The 18,628-nt window shown below is 42.6% G+C and overlaps 2 protein-coding genes across 4 annotated transcripts in view; both read left to right on the top strand.

Moving 5' to 3' along the window:
- The window catches only part of ttc29 (tetratricopeptide repeat domain 29), a 6,456-nt gene extending 5,150 nt beyond the window's left edge, over positions 1-1,306 (top strand). The window contains exons 10-12 of the mRNA XM_084043565.1: positions 1-45; positions 368-457; positions 776-1,306. The exon at positions 1-45 is cut by the window's left edge and continues 163 nt beyond it. Of these exons, the coding sequence (XP_083899691.1) occupies positions 1-45; positions 368-457; positions 776-901 (261 nt within the window). The 3' untranslated portion in view covers positions 902-1,306. The remainder of the gene's footprint in view (positions 46-367; positions 458-775) is intronic.
- A 906-nt stretch (positions 1,307-2,212) lies between these two features.
- Positions 2,213-18,223, top strand: slc10a7 (solute carrier family 10 member 7). Of its 3 annotated transcripts, XM_084043567.1 has the most exons (14): positions 2,213-2,469; positions 5,624-5,706; positions 6,189-6,325; positions 10,033-10,108; positions 10,283-10,321; positions 10,400-10,435; positions 10,551-10,634; positions 10,958-11,123; positions 11,601-11,652; positions 13,407-13,480; positions 13,662-13,807; positions 14,055-14,149; positions 15,141-15,192; positions 17,473-18,223. In XM_084043567.1, exons 1-13 carry the CDS (start codon positions 2,370-2,372, stop codon positions 15,154-15,156), a joined length of 1,104 nt encoding a protein of 367 aa, XP_083899693.1. In that variant the 5' UTR covers positions 2,213-2,369; the 3' UTR covers positions 15,157-15,192; positions 17,473-18,223. The 3 variants fall into 3 exon arrangements, with proteins under 3 accessions (XP_083899693.1, XP_083899695.1, XP_083899694.1); XM_084043569.1 differs by lacking the exon at positions 14,055-14,149; XM_084043568.1 differs by lacking the exons at positions 14,055-14,149; positions 15,141-15,192.
- The last annotated feature ends 405 nt before the right edge of the window (positions 18,224-18,628 follow it).

Here is an 18,628-nt window from a genome sequence, read left to right as displayed (position 1 = left end):
CAGCAGGATGCATGCATGTGCCTGGGACAACTCTACTACCGCAGGGTAACACACACACACACACACACACACACACACACACACACACACACACACACACACACACACACACACACACACACACACATGCGCATGCACGCACCGCCCCCTCTGGGATAGAAAGGTGGGGTTCAATAGACCATGAAGGGTTTGATTGGAAATGTTTAATATAAACTGACAGACAACACTTTGCAGCAAGACGGATTGTTGACTCTTGTGGTGATTGGTTGGTTGGTTGGTTGGTTGATTGAGGAATGTCTCTCTCTCTCTCTCTCTCTCTCTCTCTCTCTCTCTCTCTCTCTCTCTCTCTCTCTCTCTCTCTCTCCAGGGTCAGTATGATCTGAGTTGTGAGTATTTCCAACAAGGTTATGACATCGCCTGCAGTCTGGGAGAGATGGACCTGGTGCAAAAAGCACAGGTGTGTCTGTCTGTCTGTCTGTCTGTCTGTCTGTCTGTCTGTCTGTCTGTCTGTCTTCTGACCATCTGATCCGTCTGTCTCTCCAAAATCTCACAACCAGATACAGTACATGTGCAGTGCTGCTACTTCATATTAGTCCAGTGTTGTTATTCCAGTACTTGTTCATGCTAATTTAGACTCTTAATCCAGAGTAGTAACAGTAACAGATTGTTAATCCAGACTAGTTCATGTTAATCCAGATTGTTAATCCAGCATAGTAATCCTGAGCTCATGCTACCTCTTGACTGTTGTGGGTTTGGCTTCTCTCCTGTCCATCAGGTGTTGGTGGGTTGTGCTCGCGCTCACAGCCTGACCAGGAAGTACTGCACTGATATAGAGGAGGCCACACCCTTATCCCTCGCACGGTTGCTGTCATGGAAGCAGAGTCGAGACAGTCTACTGTGATGGGAGTGAAACAACGGCCAAACCATATTCTGTTATTCCGGCTATGCAGTCTAATACTAATAGTTAGTATTAGTACTGGTACTTGTACTTTAAAGCTACAGCATATAACATTGTGTGTGTGAATAAATGTATATGTTTCTCAGTCTGTATGGTAGAGTATGTTAATACAATATAACTAACAACTGCAGTGGTTGGAGCCTTTGGAGGTGGGATGGTCTCCCATCTCTTCTATTGAGCCATTTTGGCGCGTCCATAGCTGAATGATTAGAGCCCGGAGGTCCCAGGTTCGATTCCAGACCTCGGTAATGTGTCAAAGTCTTATTTTTAACTATGGTTGAAGTGTCCCTGAGCATGACACTTAACCCCTAGCTGATCCCCCCTCTGTGGGCAGCACTCAGCTGGGTGAAGTTGAAAACTGGGTATAAAAAAAATAAAATAAAACATTAGATCCTGTATGCAGGTAGGACACCTACTGGTTTACAAAGGGTATTGCATGCCAAAAAAGTATTATGGGGTACCCCTCTTGCACAGGATAAATGAAAACTATATGTCATAGTCAGACCATGAAACATGATAACGTTTTGATTGATTTATTGACATATTTATTGAAAAGGGTTATAGATGCAATAAAATACAATTACACACACAGATCAAAGCGGACGCGGTAGAGGGCATTCATAAATGGGGAAAACATGCTTTACAATACAGGGCTAATGTAACATATAACTACATGTCATAATCTATGATTCATGAATGAGTTAGTTAGTTAGACATGACACTTTTGACCCATTCATACTTTGTCAAGTGTCTCTCGGGATCTAATAATATTATCATTTATTATTATTGGAATACAACCACCCTAGGACTAACTTTGTATACTATTTAAATAGTTTTGAGAAAGAATGCTGCTTATTATCCCAAAGTGACTGCAGAAGATTGCTGCTATTTGTTTCAACAAAGCTTCATACCCTGTATTTATAGCATGTATAAGTGTGACATAGCTGTTTAACACAATGCTGTACCTCCTCCAACTGTACAGTAATTACTTTCCCCATTTTCTTAAACTGTTTTCTATTATATTTTGACACCTTGCTTTGGCAATCTAAACTTATGTTTTCTCAGGCCAATAAAGCTCATTTTTAATTGAAATTACGTGCACGGTCTATCTATCAGACCATCACCGTCATTACGGTAGGCTAGTACTGATGCCGAATTTGCTCATGCGCTATTGTTACCGTCATTACGGTACCGGTGTGACGGACTATTACGGTCATTACGGTACTGACGGCGGATTTGCAAATGTGTCAGGAAGTAGCTTCAGTTTCCTCTCCTGAGAGAAGCTTCTCAGTAGAATAGAATCCCACGTACACGGGAGTAGTTGTTGCTAAACCTTATGTTCCAGGGGGACGGGGGTGTGTGACAGACACAGGCTCCCCGGGGGGAGGACACCTGTGACAGGCACAGGAACATGGGTCTGGTGGCCAGGATCCGCAAGGAATGGTTTATGATCGGCATTGTGCTGGTTATCTTATCGGCCAAACTGCAGCCCAGCTTCGGTGTGAACGGAGGTGAATATAACTCTCCTCTTATCACTTCTTCTTTATGATCGTCCGTTATCTCGCATTTATCCTGTCTTATCACCTGTTTATTATTGTTTATCTCATATCTATATGACTTGTAATTTTTAGTTATTTCGCATTCACAACATATGGGGTGGCTTTTAATTTGAAACTTTACTGACTTCATTAACTGAGGATTTCGACATCATCCAGCAGTAATGACTCCTGTGTGTGTGTGTGTGTGTGTGTGTGTGTGTGTGTGTGTGTGTGTGTGTGTGTGTGTGTGTGTGTGTGTGTGTGTGTGTGTGTGTGCGCGCGTGTGTGTGTGTGTGTGCGTGTGTGTGTGTGTGTGTGTGTGTTGGCTTGGCAGGTAGTGACACGTTGCATAAGGTAGTAGCAGTAGTGATGTAAACACACGCCCCCCTCGATGGCACATACATTACACACAATACACACTGTGTGTGTGTGTGTGTGTGTGTGTGTGTGTGTGTGTGTGTGTGTGTGTGTGTGTGTGTGTGTGTGTTTTTAGTATTGAATTCCGTCTCATATCACACAGGAGATAAGCTTCTGTTTGACTTACAATGTTGTGTGGTTACTTCAAGACAGGGTTAAATAGGGTTTGACTCTACTGTACTAGTATCGATATAGAACAGTGTTTCTCAAACATTGTCATATCAAAGGACCCCCAAATGGATACGTATTACTAGACTGTGGGACCCCCATAAGAGAATCATTTTGATGTTAGACTAGATTTGGTACACACTTGAACAACTGTCTCTGCTGTAGCCTAGGTGGAAAGATGACAGTGGACATACTGTAGTGAAACATATGACCTGAATAGTCATTCATATGTACATTCTCTCATTGGGTTAACTTCTAGCTGGTGAAATTATTCTGTTCCTCATTTGGCTGGGGACCCCCTGGAAGCCAGGCTAGGACCCCACTTTGAGAACCACTGAGACTATAGAGCTTCTATGTAACTTGACAAATGTCCCAGTATATAATTCCCTTTATTCACAATGTTTCAGTCGCACAGGCCTTCTTCAGTCATGGATGTACAGTAGTGATTGAACATATTTTCATTTTACTGTTGATATGAAGGTGGTAGTAGGCTACATATTAGCATGTTATGGGTGTATATAGAATAGATGTGTGGTGTGGGGGTCTAGGCAGGGGCCCCTCAGGGTTCCTTCTTGAGGGGGGTTCTAAATGGATCTTTACAGGTATGTAACCCTGAGAGTTATGGAGAGATCCTTGAAATTAAAAAGTTTGAGAACGACTGATTTTGATTTCTTTCTTTATTTTTAATAATCTGTGCCTTAATCAATCAAGACATTTGACACTCTGCTGTTAAGTGGTGTAAGGCAGGGTTGACTGACTACATACTGACATCCAGGGGAACGGTATTTTAATGACGTCACATGCACACGCGCGCACGCTCACCGTCACCAGTGAACCTGTTATGCAAAGTAGCCATTTGGGTTCTTGGCTCGTGAATCTAGAAACATTTCCAGTGGAATGCTGTGTGGTGTCCCGTGTAGCGACCAAAACACCACTGCTGACATCATTACTGTGGGTGCCGGTCTGTACTGGCTCATGAATTGAATTAATCAATATTGGTCTGTATTTCAGTAAAAGACATGACAAACTTACTTCAACAATTTAGATCAAACCACTGAAACCAGTTCACCACCACCTCTGTTGTCTCGCAAAGCCAGACGATCGATGATCTCTGCTTACTGATATGGACAGCGGCGGAAACCGGCGCTAACACACCTCCCACTGTTTTGAAAACCAATCCTGATAAAGTTGTCAGCGCTGCGGAATGCACGACGTTCATCCATACATTTAATAATATTCACTTTTTTCTAACCACATGAACCCTACCGTCTTTATTCTGGGGTGAACATTCTGCAGAAATAGCAGATCTAAAACATCAGAATGATCAGCATCGCAATGTGATGCGTTGTTTTGAGTTAATCAGCTATTTTTGGCTAAGAAGACTTGGTGCAGACAAAAGAAGCAGACCTAGTATAGAGCCCTGGGGGACTCCCGGTCAACAAAGTATTTATGGTATAAGTGGTGTTAAAACATGCATTTACCATTTACCAGTCACATTCCTCCCTGCTGCCACAGCCGACATACTGTATACGGAAACTTAATCAGCCCAAGGCCTTTGCGTTTTGGTTGGAGAGCACCATGTACAGTATGCTTGCATTCATTAAGTTATTAGATTTGACATGACCCTATAAGGACATATCTCTATTTCTGTCTGCTTCTACAGCCCCTGACCCCATTATAAGTATGACTGGTTAGAGAGAGTTTTGCACACTTATAACTACGTGTCATAAACAGACATTACTTGCAGCAGCAACATAAGCATCAGATAAAAATGTGCATAGAGATCATTTAAAGGGGTTTGAAACCCTAGGCTGATTTTGTATTTAGTTTTCAAGACAGTTCAGGTTAAAAACTACAGCAGATCAAAAACATGACAGGTTAATGAGCAACATAGCTGCAGCTAATTAAATTAATAATGTTGTGTTATATTTAGGTGTGCCCGGAGTCATGGGTGTGCCAGTGTTCAAGCATAGACAGTTAGTCAACAGTATTGTCAATACACATTGACGCACATGATTCTAACACAGCCATTATTAATTTGATCATAGTGGTTGATGATGCATTCCCCACAGCCTACTCTTTGGTACTTAACCATACTTTTGCGCTAGGGCAGAGATAATCTACCACTGTATACTGTGTCACTACGACTCAATGCTGTTTCCTGTGTTGTTTACACTGTACAATAGCGGCCTCGGCCACACCTCCCAATACCCGTGTGTCTCAAAGAATACATGGTCAGGTATCCAGGTCTCTCCAGCAGAAATGTATCAGTGTTATCCCTATTTATTATAATCCCTTTTCCTGGAAAAGCAAACCAGCGTTCTTTTCACTTGACTTAAATGTTGTTTCTGAAATCAGTGTGCTGACGAAAGTCTTGAGTAACTGGGATACTGAAAGTGCTTGTAAACGGTAAACACACTGTTAGTGTTAATGTGCCAGTGTTGTTTCAGGATTTATGAAGTAGGTCAACCTCTCTCTCTCTCTCCCTTATCTTTTTCCATCTCTCTCTCTCTCTCTCTCTCTTTCTCCCTCTCCTCATCAGGTCCTTTGAAGCCAGAGATCACCATAGCCTATCTAGCTGTGGCCATCATTTTCTTTAACAGCGGACTGTCTCTGAAGACTGAGGTAAGACAAGACATGTTGTCCGAGTGTCTCAATGCCCGGGGCTCAAGATTCAAGAAGGGCTTTTTTCCCGGTGGCTGTCAGAACCAAAAACAAGGACATGGACAATAGAAAAAAACAAATAAAAAAATGTGTTGGCACTCAGGGCTGTAATACAAAGTCATCTGTATACATGCTTATAACCTATTGCAGATTCTATGAATCCAGACAATAAGCTATACCTCCTCATCGCTGCTAATTCAATTCCTCATGGTGCTTAATATTTATTATCTTTATTATTATATATTTTATCTTATCTTTATTATTGTTTTTATTGTGTTGCTGTTAGCACGGTATTGCAGACTTCAATTGCATTTTGCTGCTTGCACCTGTATGAGTGATAGGTAAACCCTTTTGATTCTTGAAGACAGACAGAGGTAGGACATGTTTTCTGAAGACCATGAATCTCTCTCTCTCTCTCTCTCTCTCTTTTCTCTCTCTCTCAGGAGTTGACCAGTGCTGTTCTTCACGTCCGTCTCCATCTATTGGTCCAGTGTTTTACACTCCTCTTCTTCCCATTGGCTGTCTGGTTGCTACTCAAAGTGTTGGCTCTCACAGCCATCGACCAATGGCTGCTCAAAGGGTAGGCAAGCTGTGTGTGTGCGAGAGATGAATATAGTTCTTTATGCAGAACTCTACCTGAAGTGTGTCATGGGTTGAACGCAACCCTACAAAGGCCTCCATTCACCGCACACGTGTGTGTGTGTGTGTGTGTGTGTGTGTGTGTGTGTGTGTGTGTGTGTGTGTGTGTGTGTGTGTGTGTGTGTGTGTGTGTGTGTGTGTGTGTGTGTGTGTGTGTGTGTGTGTGTGTGTGTGTGTGTGTGTGTGTGTGTGTGTGTGTGTGTGTGCGTGCGTGCGTGCGTGCGTGCGTGCGTGCGCATGTGTCTCATGTCTTGTATGAACCATAAATATTTCAGGAATCACTCAAAATCTGTTCAGATTAAAGTCATTCATCTTCCAATTCAGTTAAATTCCATTGTATTATAGTGCCAAATCACAACATGTTATTTCCAAGAACTCAAGCTGTCTCAAACCCCTTTTGATGGGGTTTTAATTGCATTGATGCAACATGAATGCACAAATTGAGAGGGTGGAGAACTGGAGATGCAGAGGGGAAAGAGAGCGAGGAGATCTCGCAGCGAAATTTCAATTTTCTCACATTGAAGGTTTGATATAGTGTATGTTCACTGATAATGCTATGGTGGCATTAACAGTGTACACACACTAGTGTTGAGAGAGTAGCTGCTCTATACAGGCTGTAATAGACATACACCAACCACACTAACTGATTAACTTGGCTCTTGCTTGATTTTAGTTCCTGGACAGGACAAACCAAATCCCATTTGTAGATTACAAATTCATTCTGTGCACTGGCAGTGATACAAGGATTGAGGGGAGGTACAGTATAGAGGGTGAGGTGGAGGAAGGGAAGAAGAAGTGAGTTTTCAGACTGTGGTTGAAAATGTGGAGTGAGTCTGCAGTTCTGACTAAGGGATGAGTTCAGAGGTCATTCTACAGCTTGGAAGCCAGGAGGGAGAATAGTCTAGGATGCTTGGAGCGTTGGCCAGGGTGTTTCGGGGAAGGGAGGTACAAACGTCCTGTGTTAGATGATATAGGTGTGCGGGAAGGGGTGTAGGGGTGGATCGCTGCTCCCGCCAGTCTTTTTGAGCATGCGCACGCACGCACATGCACGGATGTGCATGCAAGACGACTCATGTGCCAAGTACCCAGGCCACCTGGCTACTTTGCATAACAGTAGGTCGGTCAGGTGTGTTCAAATACATACCCAGTATAAACAGCATTTTGGCTACAGTACTGCTGCCAGTATCCTATCTGCATGCAACAAGAATGACTCGGCCTCCCAAAATAATGAAGGTATGCAGTTGATTGATAACTCGTTGAACGTGTTCTGGGAAGAATTTGCCCCAGCATAGACATTTTAGGATGGAGGCTTTACTTTGAAAGACATGAGAATTATTAGGATTGATCTTCATTGTCATTTTGCTCAGAGAACAATGAAAAGCAGTTTTAGTTCAGCAGTGTGCAACATAAAAGTTCAAGAAATAAAAAACGGATAAAAAGTAATATTAATAAACGCTAGATAAATACAAAGGCAAGCATTTAAACAAGGCATAGGTGTCTAAACATGAACAAAGTGACTTAAACAGTTGACAGCAGCATATGCATTGGTATACCGCCCCAAGTTCTCCCACACAACTATCCTTCTCCGTTCTCTACACTGGCTCCCCGTAGCAGCTCGGATCCAGTTTAAAACCCTGGTGCTAGCCTATAGGGCAGTGAAAGGAACAGCTCCTTCTTACCTCCGGGCTATGGTTGATGCCTACACCCCTGCCCGACCACTTCGGTCTGCCACCTCGGGGCGACTGATTGCCTCGTCACTCAAGGGTCCTTCTGGTCGATCGACACGGTCACGACTTTTTTCTGTTCTGGCCCCACAGTGGTGGAATGAATTTCCCACTGATGTCAGGACAGCAGAGTCACTGCCCATCTTTCGCCGCAGGCTGAAAACCCACCTCTTCAGGAAACACTACCCTTTCTCTTTGTCTGGCTTACTTGTTGTTAACTAGTTGTACGAACTCTTGTTTTATTGTTGTACTGTTTTATTGGATCTTGTTTAGTCGATACACTTTTTGTATTAGCTCGTGCTCATTTGATTTTGCTTTTTTGTCTCATCTGTTTAAGAAAGTAGGTAGCTGATATATAGCACTTTTACCTTAGCGCTAGGTATACTCTTGGTTGCTTGTTTTTGCAGGAAATGCACTTAGGACTTCTGGTGATTAGTAGTTTCGTTCCCTACCTATGTTGAATGCACTTATTGTAAGTTGCTTTGGATAAAAGCGTCTGCTAAATGACTGTAATGTAATGTAATGTATACTATGTGCAAAGCTGCAATGTGCATGTACTACAGAATGTTCCTTGTATTAAGTAGGCCAACACTGACACCTACAGGTCTTTTTCAATATTGGCAGTGTGGTAAATACAGCTCTTCGATAGAAGCTATTCCTCAGCCTGTTTGTTCTGCTTTGTTATTTGTCCTGCATATTCTTCCAGAGAGGAAACAGACAGTGTCCAGGGTGGGATGGGTTGTGGGTCATTAATACAGCTTCATCTATTTAGTAATGGACCAGTGTAAAAGTCATTCAGAGGTGATAGTGTAGTCCTAATAAAGGCCTATAAAGGCTCCCTTGCATCTGCACGTGACATGATTGACACGTCACATTCCTGGATTGTTTGGTTAGATTCAGGCATGGTGTGGATTTTGGGGCGAGGCTGAGTCCACAGTCTGGAGCAGCCTCTGGCAGCTGTTGATTTAGTGACAGGATGTCAGCGAAGTGGTGGTTAAAAACAAGTTAAAGGTAGGGTAAGTGATTCACTTTGGTTGAAATAAGTGTTAAATAGCTCTATATTCTGATAGTACTCATTGCTATAGAGGGTTTGTTCAGTAAAAGGAGTCTCCCATGTCTCTCCAGCTCTTTATTAAACATAAAATGCATTTTCAGTGCTCTCTCCTGATTGGCTTAAATGTTGTCACCTACCTGAAAATGTACTATATTCTGTTTACTATAGAGCTAGAGAGACCCCTGTGACCAAACAAACGCTCGGTAGCAATGATTACTATCAGAATATAGCACTTTAACCTTTTTAACCAAAAATAAAAATACAAAAAAAATCACTTACCCTACCTACTCACGTACCACATCTTTAAGAACCGTTTTTTTACAGCGTGGCTCTGCAGTATAAGAGGGTCGGTCTTTGTGTCTCTGAATGTCCAGAGCTAATCTCACAAACTGCTGTCAGTGGCTAATTCCTTGTGCACGCTGCCAGTAGGTCACAGAATTACCTCCAGTAATGTTCTTCTTTACACATGTTTTATACTTTATAAAATATTTAGCTTTCATTTTATAATGGAACTCAGAAAGGGCTCTGATCAGGCTGAAACCTTTCCCAAATTGGAGTCCTATTACGTATTGCTGATGAATTGAGTATGAGTACAAAGGACCACAATGAAATGCAAACAAGCCCCTGGGGCTTTCTGTGTTATCCTTTCAGCATAACTTTTGACTGTGCTACCTGTACTGTTAATAAGCATGTTAATAAGCAAGTATTCAATCAATCAATCAATATATCATAGATAATTCATAGATTACTGACATCATAGACTGGCCATGCCGTTCCTATGTGGATGATTCCAAGTAAATTATTTCCATAAAATACAAATAAAAACATATCAAGTCTGACCTCTGACCCGATGACTGTGTTGTTTCCTAGGATACAGACGGTGGGCTGCATGCCCCCACCTGTCTCCTCTGCTGTTATACTGACCAAGGCTGTAGGAGGAAATGAGGTAACACACACACACACACACACACACACACACACACACACACACACACACACACACACACACACACACACACACACACACACACACACACACACACACACACACACACACACACACGAATGTAGGAAACCTCCAGACATGCTAGATGTATGTTAACATGTGATGTTTCTCCAGGCGGCGGCCATCTTTAACTCAGCGTTTGGAAGTTTCCTGGTAAGACCTACTCTCATTACATGTTTATATATGTCTGTCTGTCTGTGTGTGTCTAACAGTACTGTGTCTTTCTTCCAGGGTATTGTTATAACTCCAGTGTTGCTGCTGCTGTTTGTAAGTTCATAAACAACACAAGAAGACATCAACTATATAAACATATTAACCTCACATTATATTACTGCATATATTAGTCATGCGTAACTCTCCTCCTCTCCTCTCCTCTCCTCAGCTTGGCTCCTCTTCCCCTGTTCCGTTCTCCTCTATCTTCTATCAGCTCTCCCTGACGGTACTCGTTCCTCTGATCCTGGGTCAGGTTGGTACTCTGTCTGTTCGATCCCTTCGTATTTTCTTCAGGCTCTTTTTAACCTGAAGAAGATCTGAAGGGATCTAAACATTACTTCAATAAAGTTTTCTACGGAGCAAAAAAGTAAATGCTTGATACACTCTTTTGCGAGCCCTTCTTTTTCAAATTGTTTCGCTGTGTTCTATATTTTGTCTCAGCACCAATGTAAGGGAACGTGATCAGAAATGACAGTGTCACAAAGCCTTGTGTGTACAGGTGTATACCATCTGTTGTATAATCTAATAATATAGGTATGATATTGTGTGTGTGTGTGTGTGTGTGTTTGTGTGTAGGTGTGTCGGCAGTTCCTCAGAGAGTGTCTGGAACGGCGCAAAGTTCCGTTTGCAAACATCAACTCTGCAGTTCTGCTGCTCATCATCTACTCCACCTTCTGTGACACCTTCAGCAATGACAACATCACCCTGGACAGAACCAGCCTGCTGCTGGTGGTCGTCATCAGTAAGAACTGCTCTCTCTCTCTCTCTCTGTGTGTGTGTGTGTGTGTGTGTGTGTGTGTGTGTGTGTGTGTGTGTGTGTGTGTGTGTGTGTGTGTGTGTGTGTGTGTGTGTGTGTGTGTGTGTGTGTGTGTGTGTGTGTGTGTGTGTGTGTGTGTGTGTGTGTGTGTGTGTGTGTGTGTGTGTGTATTACTATACTTGTGAGGGCCAAATGTCCCCACAAGTATAGTAGAATTTGAGAAATAGAGCTTGTAGATCGGCTATTTCTGGCTTCAGTTAGTTAGGTTTAAAAAGGGACGTCTGCAAATATCTGTTAAATCTTTTGTCTCTGTTCTGACCAGAATCCTGTGTGTGTGTGTGTGTGTGTGTGTGTGTGTGTGTGTGTGTGTGTGTGTGTGTGTGTGTGTGTGTGTGTGTGTGTGTGTGTGTGTGTGTGTGTGTGTGTGTGTGTGTGTGTGTGTGTGTGTGTGTGTTTTTCCAGTATTCTTCATACAGATCAGCTTCATGTTGCTGACATTTGCCTTTTCTACCAGGTGAGACTCCAGACAGTGATCAATCTGATCATTTTAATCTGATTAACAGTTCCACTAAAAACGCATAGTTCCAGTCCTTCTGAATGGCTGAGTCCCGTTTTAAAATACTAAAGCTGGGCTCATACTACAAGATAATCGGGGCGATTCTGGGTCAGAAACAACCCTCCAGAGTATCGAGGAGGCGTGCCGTACCCCAGCCTAGATCGGGAGAAAATCTGGGGCATCATTATCCTCTAGTGTGAGTGGTTCAAAGATCCAATCTTAACCCCCCAGAGTTGCTCACAGGAAGGTCAGGCTGTCCAGACAATATTCTAACATGATATTTATCTGGATCTCTACTGTCTGAGTGGAACGGCATAGCGGGAGTAGCTCACGACCGAGAGAAAGACGGTCCACAAGCAGACATACGTGAAGTGAATGAGTGGACCATCCAGCGAGCGTTGGACAGCTGAGGCTTGTGTATGTGGGAAGAACACTGTCTAGAACGTGTCTTCGTTTACATCTGCTAGTCAGCTTCTGCTAGTCATCCACGCTTTTATTTCAACTAGATTAGATTACTGTAATTCTCTCTATGCAGGCATTGACCAGTCAGCCATCAGACGCCTTCAGCTTGTCCAGAACGCCGCCGCTCGCCTCCTCACCAACACTAATAGGCGGGACCATATCACCCCAGTCCTCGCCTCCCTTCACTGGCTCCCTGTCCGCCTTAGAATTGATTTTAAGATTTTAGTGTTTGTTTTTAAAGCCCAATATGACCTGTCCCCTCCTTATTTAGCTAAATTGATTTCTCCGCACGTCCCAAAAAGAGCCCTGAGATCGGCCAATCACTCTCTCCTGATTGTGCCCGACACACATTTCAGGACCAGAGGAGATCGTGCGTTTGCCGCGGCCGGTCCCAACCTCTGGAATGCCCTGCCGTTCCATGTTCGTTCTGCCCGCTCTCTGACGGCTTTTAAATCCCTATTAAAGACTAATTTTTACTCTATCGCTTTTAATTCAATTGAATTTGTAGCCTATGACGTAGATGATGTTCCCATGTACTGTTTATTGTATTTTACATGTTGCTCTTTTATATATTGTAGTAATGTAATGTCTATGTTATTTTGCTCTGTAATGTGAAGCACTTTGGTTCGACCTTGGACAATGTAAATGTGCTATACAAATAAAATTTGATTTGATTCTGCTGCTGCTTCCGCATGTGATCACGTGAGATGAAATGACACAAGGTGCTGCGTTCGGGCAACCCAGAGAATCTGAATAGAACACTTGTAGTGTGTGTTGCCTCATTGTTTTAAAATCGTGTAGCGTGTGCCATGTTTAAGATAATCTGATGAGAGAATCTTATAAGATTATCCTGTAGTGTGTGATGCTACCAGAATTCAAATCGTTTCTTATGTGTGAGCCCAGCTTAAGAGGAGCTTTCGTTTTGTGTACGTGCAAAGTTTTACAAATAACTCATTTGTAATTGTAAATTGTAAAACAAGGCAGATACTTCTGGTAACAATTTATAAAAGCATACAACTCACGTGAAATACCGGCAAAGTTCCCCTTTAACGATGTCGGTTGAATGCACAATAACAGATATCCTGATCCTGTGTGTGTGTGTGTGTGTGTGTGTGTGTGTGTGTGTGTGTGTGTGTGTGTGTGTGTGTGTGTGTGTGTGTGTGTGTGTGTGTGTGTGTGTGTGTGTGTGTGTGTGTGTGTGTGTGTGTGTGTGTGTGTGTGTGTGTGTGTGTGTGTGTGTCCTTTCGCAGGGCTGGCTCTGGTTTCTCCCCAGCTGACACTGTAGCCATCATCTTCTGTTCTACACACAAATCACTCACACTGGGTTGGTACACACACACACACACACACACACACACACACACACACACACACACACACACACACACACACACACACACACACACACAGGCACGCACACACATGCACAAGTTAGCTTCATGAGAATGTTTCAGTTCATCCTTTATTAACTTCCTCTACTTCTCTCTCTCTCTATCTCTCTGCAGGTATTCCCATGTTAAAGATAGTGTTTGCAGGGTATGAGCATCTGTCTCTGATCTCAGTGCCTCTGTTGATCTACCACCCAGCCCAGATCCTACTGGGATCCATACTGGTCCCCAGCATCAGAACCTGGATGGCCTCCAGGCAGAAGGTTAGAAGAACACACACACACACACACACACACACACACACACAGACACAGACACAGACACAGACACAGACACACACACACACACACACACACACACTCTCTACCCATAATGCCTCACACTACACCTTTTCCCTTCCTCTATAGTTTAGTAACTAGTAAATGGTAAATTATGTATTCTTTATCCAAAGTGCTTTACAATGTGCATTACATTCACTCACCATGCAAGACATTCCGTGTCTTGATCAAGGACACTTCAACAGTAACCCAGGGAGAGCCCGGGTTCGAACCGGGAACCTTCGGATTCCAAAGCGGACACTCTACCTCCTGTTGCCCCCAGTTAAGGTGACTCTCCACCAAACAGACTACTTCAGACTATAACAGACTGGCAGTCTGTTGGTAAAAGTTGGCATTTAGTTCAGCACAAACTGTCGGCCAATGCCCACATTGTTTGGGCCTAACCCTATCTTTGGGCTTGTTTTCAAGTGGTGAAACGGGTCGCTTCTTTTGGGCTTGTTTTCATAGACCTGGTCGCTTGTTTCACTCACGGAATCTGGCAACACTGGAGCCAGCTCGTACTGCAGCTCAGACCAAACCTTTACGCCCCTCTCTCCCCCCTCTTCACTACCCCACGGCTATCGACGGCTCTACCGGTCGGCCCAACGCCCGTACCTGGGTGCTTGGTTGGTCATTGACGGTAATCTTCAAGACCCGACGACAAGGCGCTATCGACAACAGGTTGGCGGCAGGCAGGGTTGCATTGCTCATGGGACATTGGGACGGCCTTGCACGCCGTGCAGGAACCTATTTGACCAGGAGCACGTGCAGGCACACGCATAGATTTAAAACAACTTTAAATTCACACCTCAACAAAGTTTACAAAGGCTCCCGACTCACACCAGGTGGATTAACATAGGAATGAGCCTAGATGCATATCAATTGTCCATCGTGTGACCTGTAGTGTTGGTGTTAAGCGACGTGCGCGCCACGTCATTAAAATAGAGCGCAACCACGTTCTAATTCAGCATTGCAACACTGGCGGCAGGAGGCGCTTTCCAACACCTCCCGTCGCCGAGTCGGCCCGATATCGGTGCTATGGAGAGCTACCTTTAGTCTGCTGTTGAAATAAGGCAACATTCCAACACTAACCTGGCGACCTTGCTCCCTTGCTATCGTAGTGTAGTATCTAATCTGTTGTTGAAATAAGGCCACTACACACTAACCTTACCTTGTAACTACCTTGTTACCTTCCTCTAGTCCATAATCTAGTAGTCTGATGTTGAGATTGGGCTGCATTACAACAATAAACTCACTACCTTATTCCCTTCCTCTACAGTCTAGTCTGTTGTTGAGATAGGGCCGCATTCCAACACTACAACCATGCATGAGTGAGTAGAGAACTGTCAAACGTCAGAATGTTTTTAATTAATTACTTTTATTCCTCAATTTAACTTAATTTTCATTCAAGATGTACTGGGATGTCTGCTCTGGGAACTGTCGTGTCTTGTGTTTTTTTTTTACTGTCTCTTGTTGTATCTTGTCTGTTTTTAATTCTGCCTCAGTGAAACCAAAGGGACATTTTCACATAAATGGACAATACATAATAAATGTTATTCTAATGGTAATTTGATAGCCTGTGTAACCACTACACTGCTATGTTTCAGCTAGCATTAGCTACCAACATGTTGTCAGTAGCGGTGTTTACATTAAGCCTTTTATAACGCTAATAATCCGAACGATAGACCAATCTGAATATAAATATACAGAATAAACTGTCCCATTGTGAAAGAAAATCTGCCTGTTCAACAGATGTCATGTAATGCTTAATTAGATGCTTTGTCATACAGCTGTGTCGTGCCTTAGAAAATACCTGATCTACAAGCTCACAATGTGTTGCATGCGCGATGCTTGGTGAGCTTATAGAACAGGTATTTTTGAAACGTGACATGACACCAGTGGTGAAAGTGGTTGACATTTCTTGCCGGAACTGACACAGCGCGCGTGCATGGGTCCCGTGCGCGCGCGCGATTTTTTTGCGGTTTCGGGTCGAAAAATGTGCGGGTTTGGGTGGGTTTTGGTACTTTTTTTCCTTTACTTTATTTCGGTTTTAGGTTTAGGGTTAGGGTTAGGTTAGGGTTACTTTATTTAATTCTCGTTCTCATAAATAAATCCTGTCCCTGGGCCCACCCATGGCTGCACCCCTGATACACATGATGAAAACAGAGCTATATTGTCCAACTTGACCATACTGTACAATATGTACATTTTCAAAAAGCCAAAGTTTAAATGGGGCTGAAGCGGTTTATGTATGTTTTGTCATAATAATTAAAATCCACAAAGTAACTAGTAGTATTAAACTAAAGTTTTCAAATAATTGAGGTGGAGTAAAAGTATAATATTTGCCTATGAGATGTATTGGAATAGAAATAAAAATATTGCAAATTGGAAATACTCCAGTCAAGTAAAATTACCTTAAAATTATACTGAAGTACAGTATTTGAGTACATGTACTTAGTTACTTTCCACCACTATCAGCATTAGATAAGATGAATTACTCACCTTCTGAAAAGATGAAAGAAAACACACTTTTGTTCCATAGCCCCACATTGTCTTGGTTTCAGAGATCATGGTTGTAAATATGTCGAACTTTTGCCACAAAGTATTTATATTCCATAATGTCCCATGACCCACGTCCGTGTTTACATTTTTTGACGATGCACGTTAGTGTGGAGCTGTGTTCCGTGAGCAGAAAGCTGTCAAGTGGCCTCCAGAAAATAAATCTGGTTTCCTTTCAAAACGATGTGCATTTCAGAATAAGAGTTTTATTAAAACTCTATCCTTGTTTTGTTACAATTCAACACACGTTTTATTTTGAAATCATACTGGAAGTAGAAGTACCCAGGTAGCCTAGTTGAAACTACTTAACTTCACGCGAAAGCAACAGTTTATGCGGAACGGGGGGAGAAAAAAAAAAGAAGTCAGGGGAAATCTGCACGGATCTGTGAGAGTGTCCCGTCGTACGCACAAATTAATGAATGGTTGTGACGCCCTGTATGTTAATCTGACGTTAGTAGATTATGTTTTATTCTTGAACATGGCCATGGGTCTCCTGGCAGGTTATTTAATATGGGATTTTCACAGCTGCCTTTGACTTTTTCTTAACGGAACGGCGTTCCGGGACCGAATCTTTTACCGGAACGCCGTTCCGGACCGTTCCGGCCCACTTTCACCCCTGCATGACACACTATATTTAAAATGTTCCTGTGCTGTTGTGGATACTGACCTGGTTTGACACCAGCCTGTACCCAGTACAACTCTCTAGTTTGTACAAAATGGCCGACACTTGCACAGCATGGCGTGCAGCTGATTAACAGCACAACGCCTGCCTTCATTGCATTGTTGTGGTCACACAGGCTTTATTTCTCTTCAAAAACAATGTTGTTTTGTCGTTGTTGTTTTGTTTGTTGCTGTTGATGAAGGTGGAGGTTTTGGTAATTTCCATCAAGTATGTCTTCCTCTCTCTACAGATTATGATGTTTATCAAACTAAAATCTTTTTACCAACTATTCTCTCATTATACCCTTCTCTCTCTCTCTCTCTCTCTCTCTCTCTCTCTCTCTCTCTCTCTCTCTCTCTCTCTCTCTCTCTCTCTCTCTCTCTCTCGCTAGGCGGTGAAGTTAATACCCCTCCAACCCGTTTGAGAAGGACAAACCGTTTCTGTGACAACTGGTCTGATGCTGTGTGTGTGTGTGGGTGCGTGTGCGTGCATGAGCGTGTATTTCATATACTGTGACCAATGGGGACTAACTTATTCTCCCGCGGAGGAATACAACAGTCCCACAAGTGCCTTATCGCAACTGACCGAGAGAGACCTCAGCGCGCTCAGAGCGCGCAAGTAGATACGTTCCTGAAACTTCACCAACAGAAAATACAAAAAACTCTTTAAGAATTACGTAGTTTTAGTTTTCTACAAACACACACAAAGTGCTTTCTACTGTTTTTGTATCAAAAACTCAGTTTTCCTGCGAGACGCAGGGAGAGGGAGCGCTTGGTTTTACTCTCAGCACGTCCCTACCGCGGGAGGTGGCGGGGTGGGGTTACTGGGGTTACGTTAGCTTTTTTATTTTTACTTTCTCTACTAGAAGTCACTGCCCAGGAAAATTTACTTGTGTTGTGTTTTTTTAGACTGAATTTGCCGTTACATCCATTTTCCGTTACATACATTTTCTACAAGAAGAGTATTTTTTCCCATTTTGGACCATTAATCCCTTTTTCCAGTAACACTTGGGTTTAACTGATGATGGTCTTATTGTGAAGCTGCTTATTTAGAGTTTAGTGTTTAATTCTAAGAACATTTTTGACTGGTTTGGGAACAAATGCTGAAAACAAAAAATGTTAAATAAATCCATGGTGAAGGAGTCTAATGTTTTCTATTTAATCAACCTTTTAGTTTTGTACAGTCTAATAAGTCTGTAATTACCATGGGTAATAAGCGCCCTATACTTACATATTTACAGCCACCTACTTTGCTGGGGGACCTGGTGATGCTTATCGTTAAAAAAAAGTACTTAAAGTAGTTAACATTTTCCCAAAATCGACCCATGTTTGGGTCTTGGACCAATTTCTATGGGTTGCAAGTAAATATCGTTTATTTTTTGTTTCCTACGTTACAAAATTAAAATAAATATTATATAATTTTAAAAAATCCCAACTTTACATCAATTAAAAACAGTTGCAACATTTAAAAAAAAAAGTATTTTATGCATAAATACATAAAATAAATGTTTAAGAAGTTGTGAGAATAGCAGATCTGCAAGCTCACAA

The sequence above is a fragment of the Gymnoscopelus microlampas genome (genome assembly GCF_963454915.1).
Source record: "Gymnoscopelus microlampas genome assembly, chromosome: 19".
NCBI lineage: Eukaryota > Metazoa > Chordata > Actinopteri > Myctophiformes > Myctophidae > Gymnoscopelus > Gymnoscopelus microlampas.
Note: the sequence above shows the minus strand (reverse complement) of the source record. Positions and strands in the feature narration are given on the sequence as shown.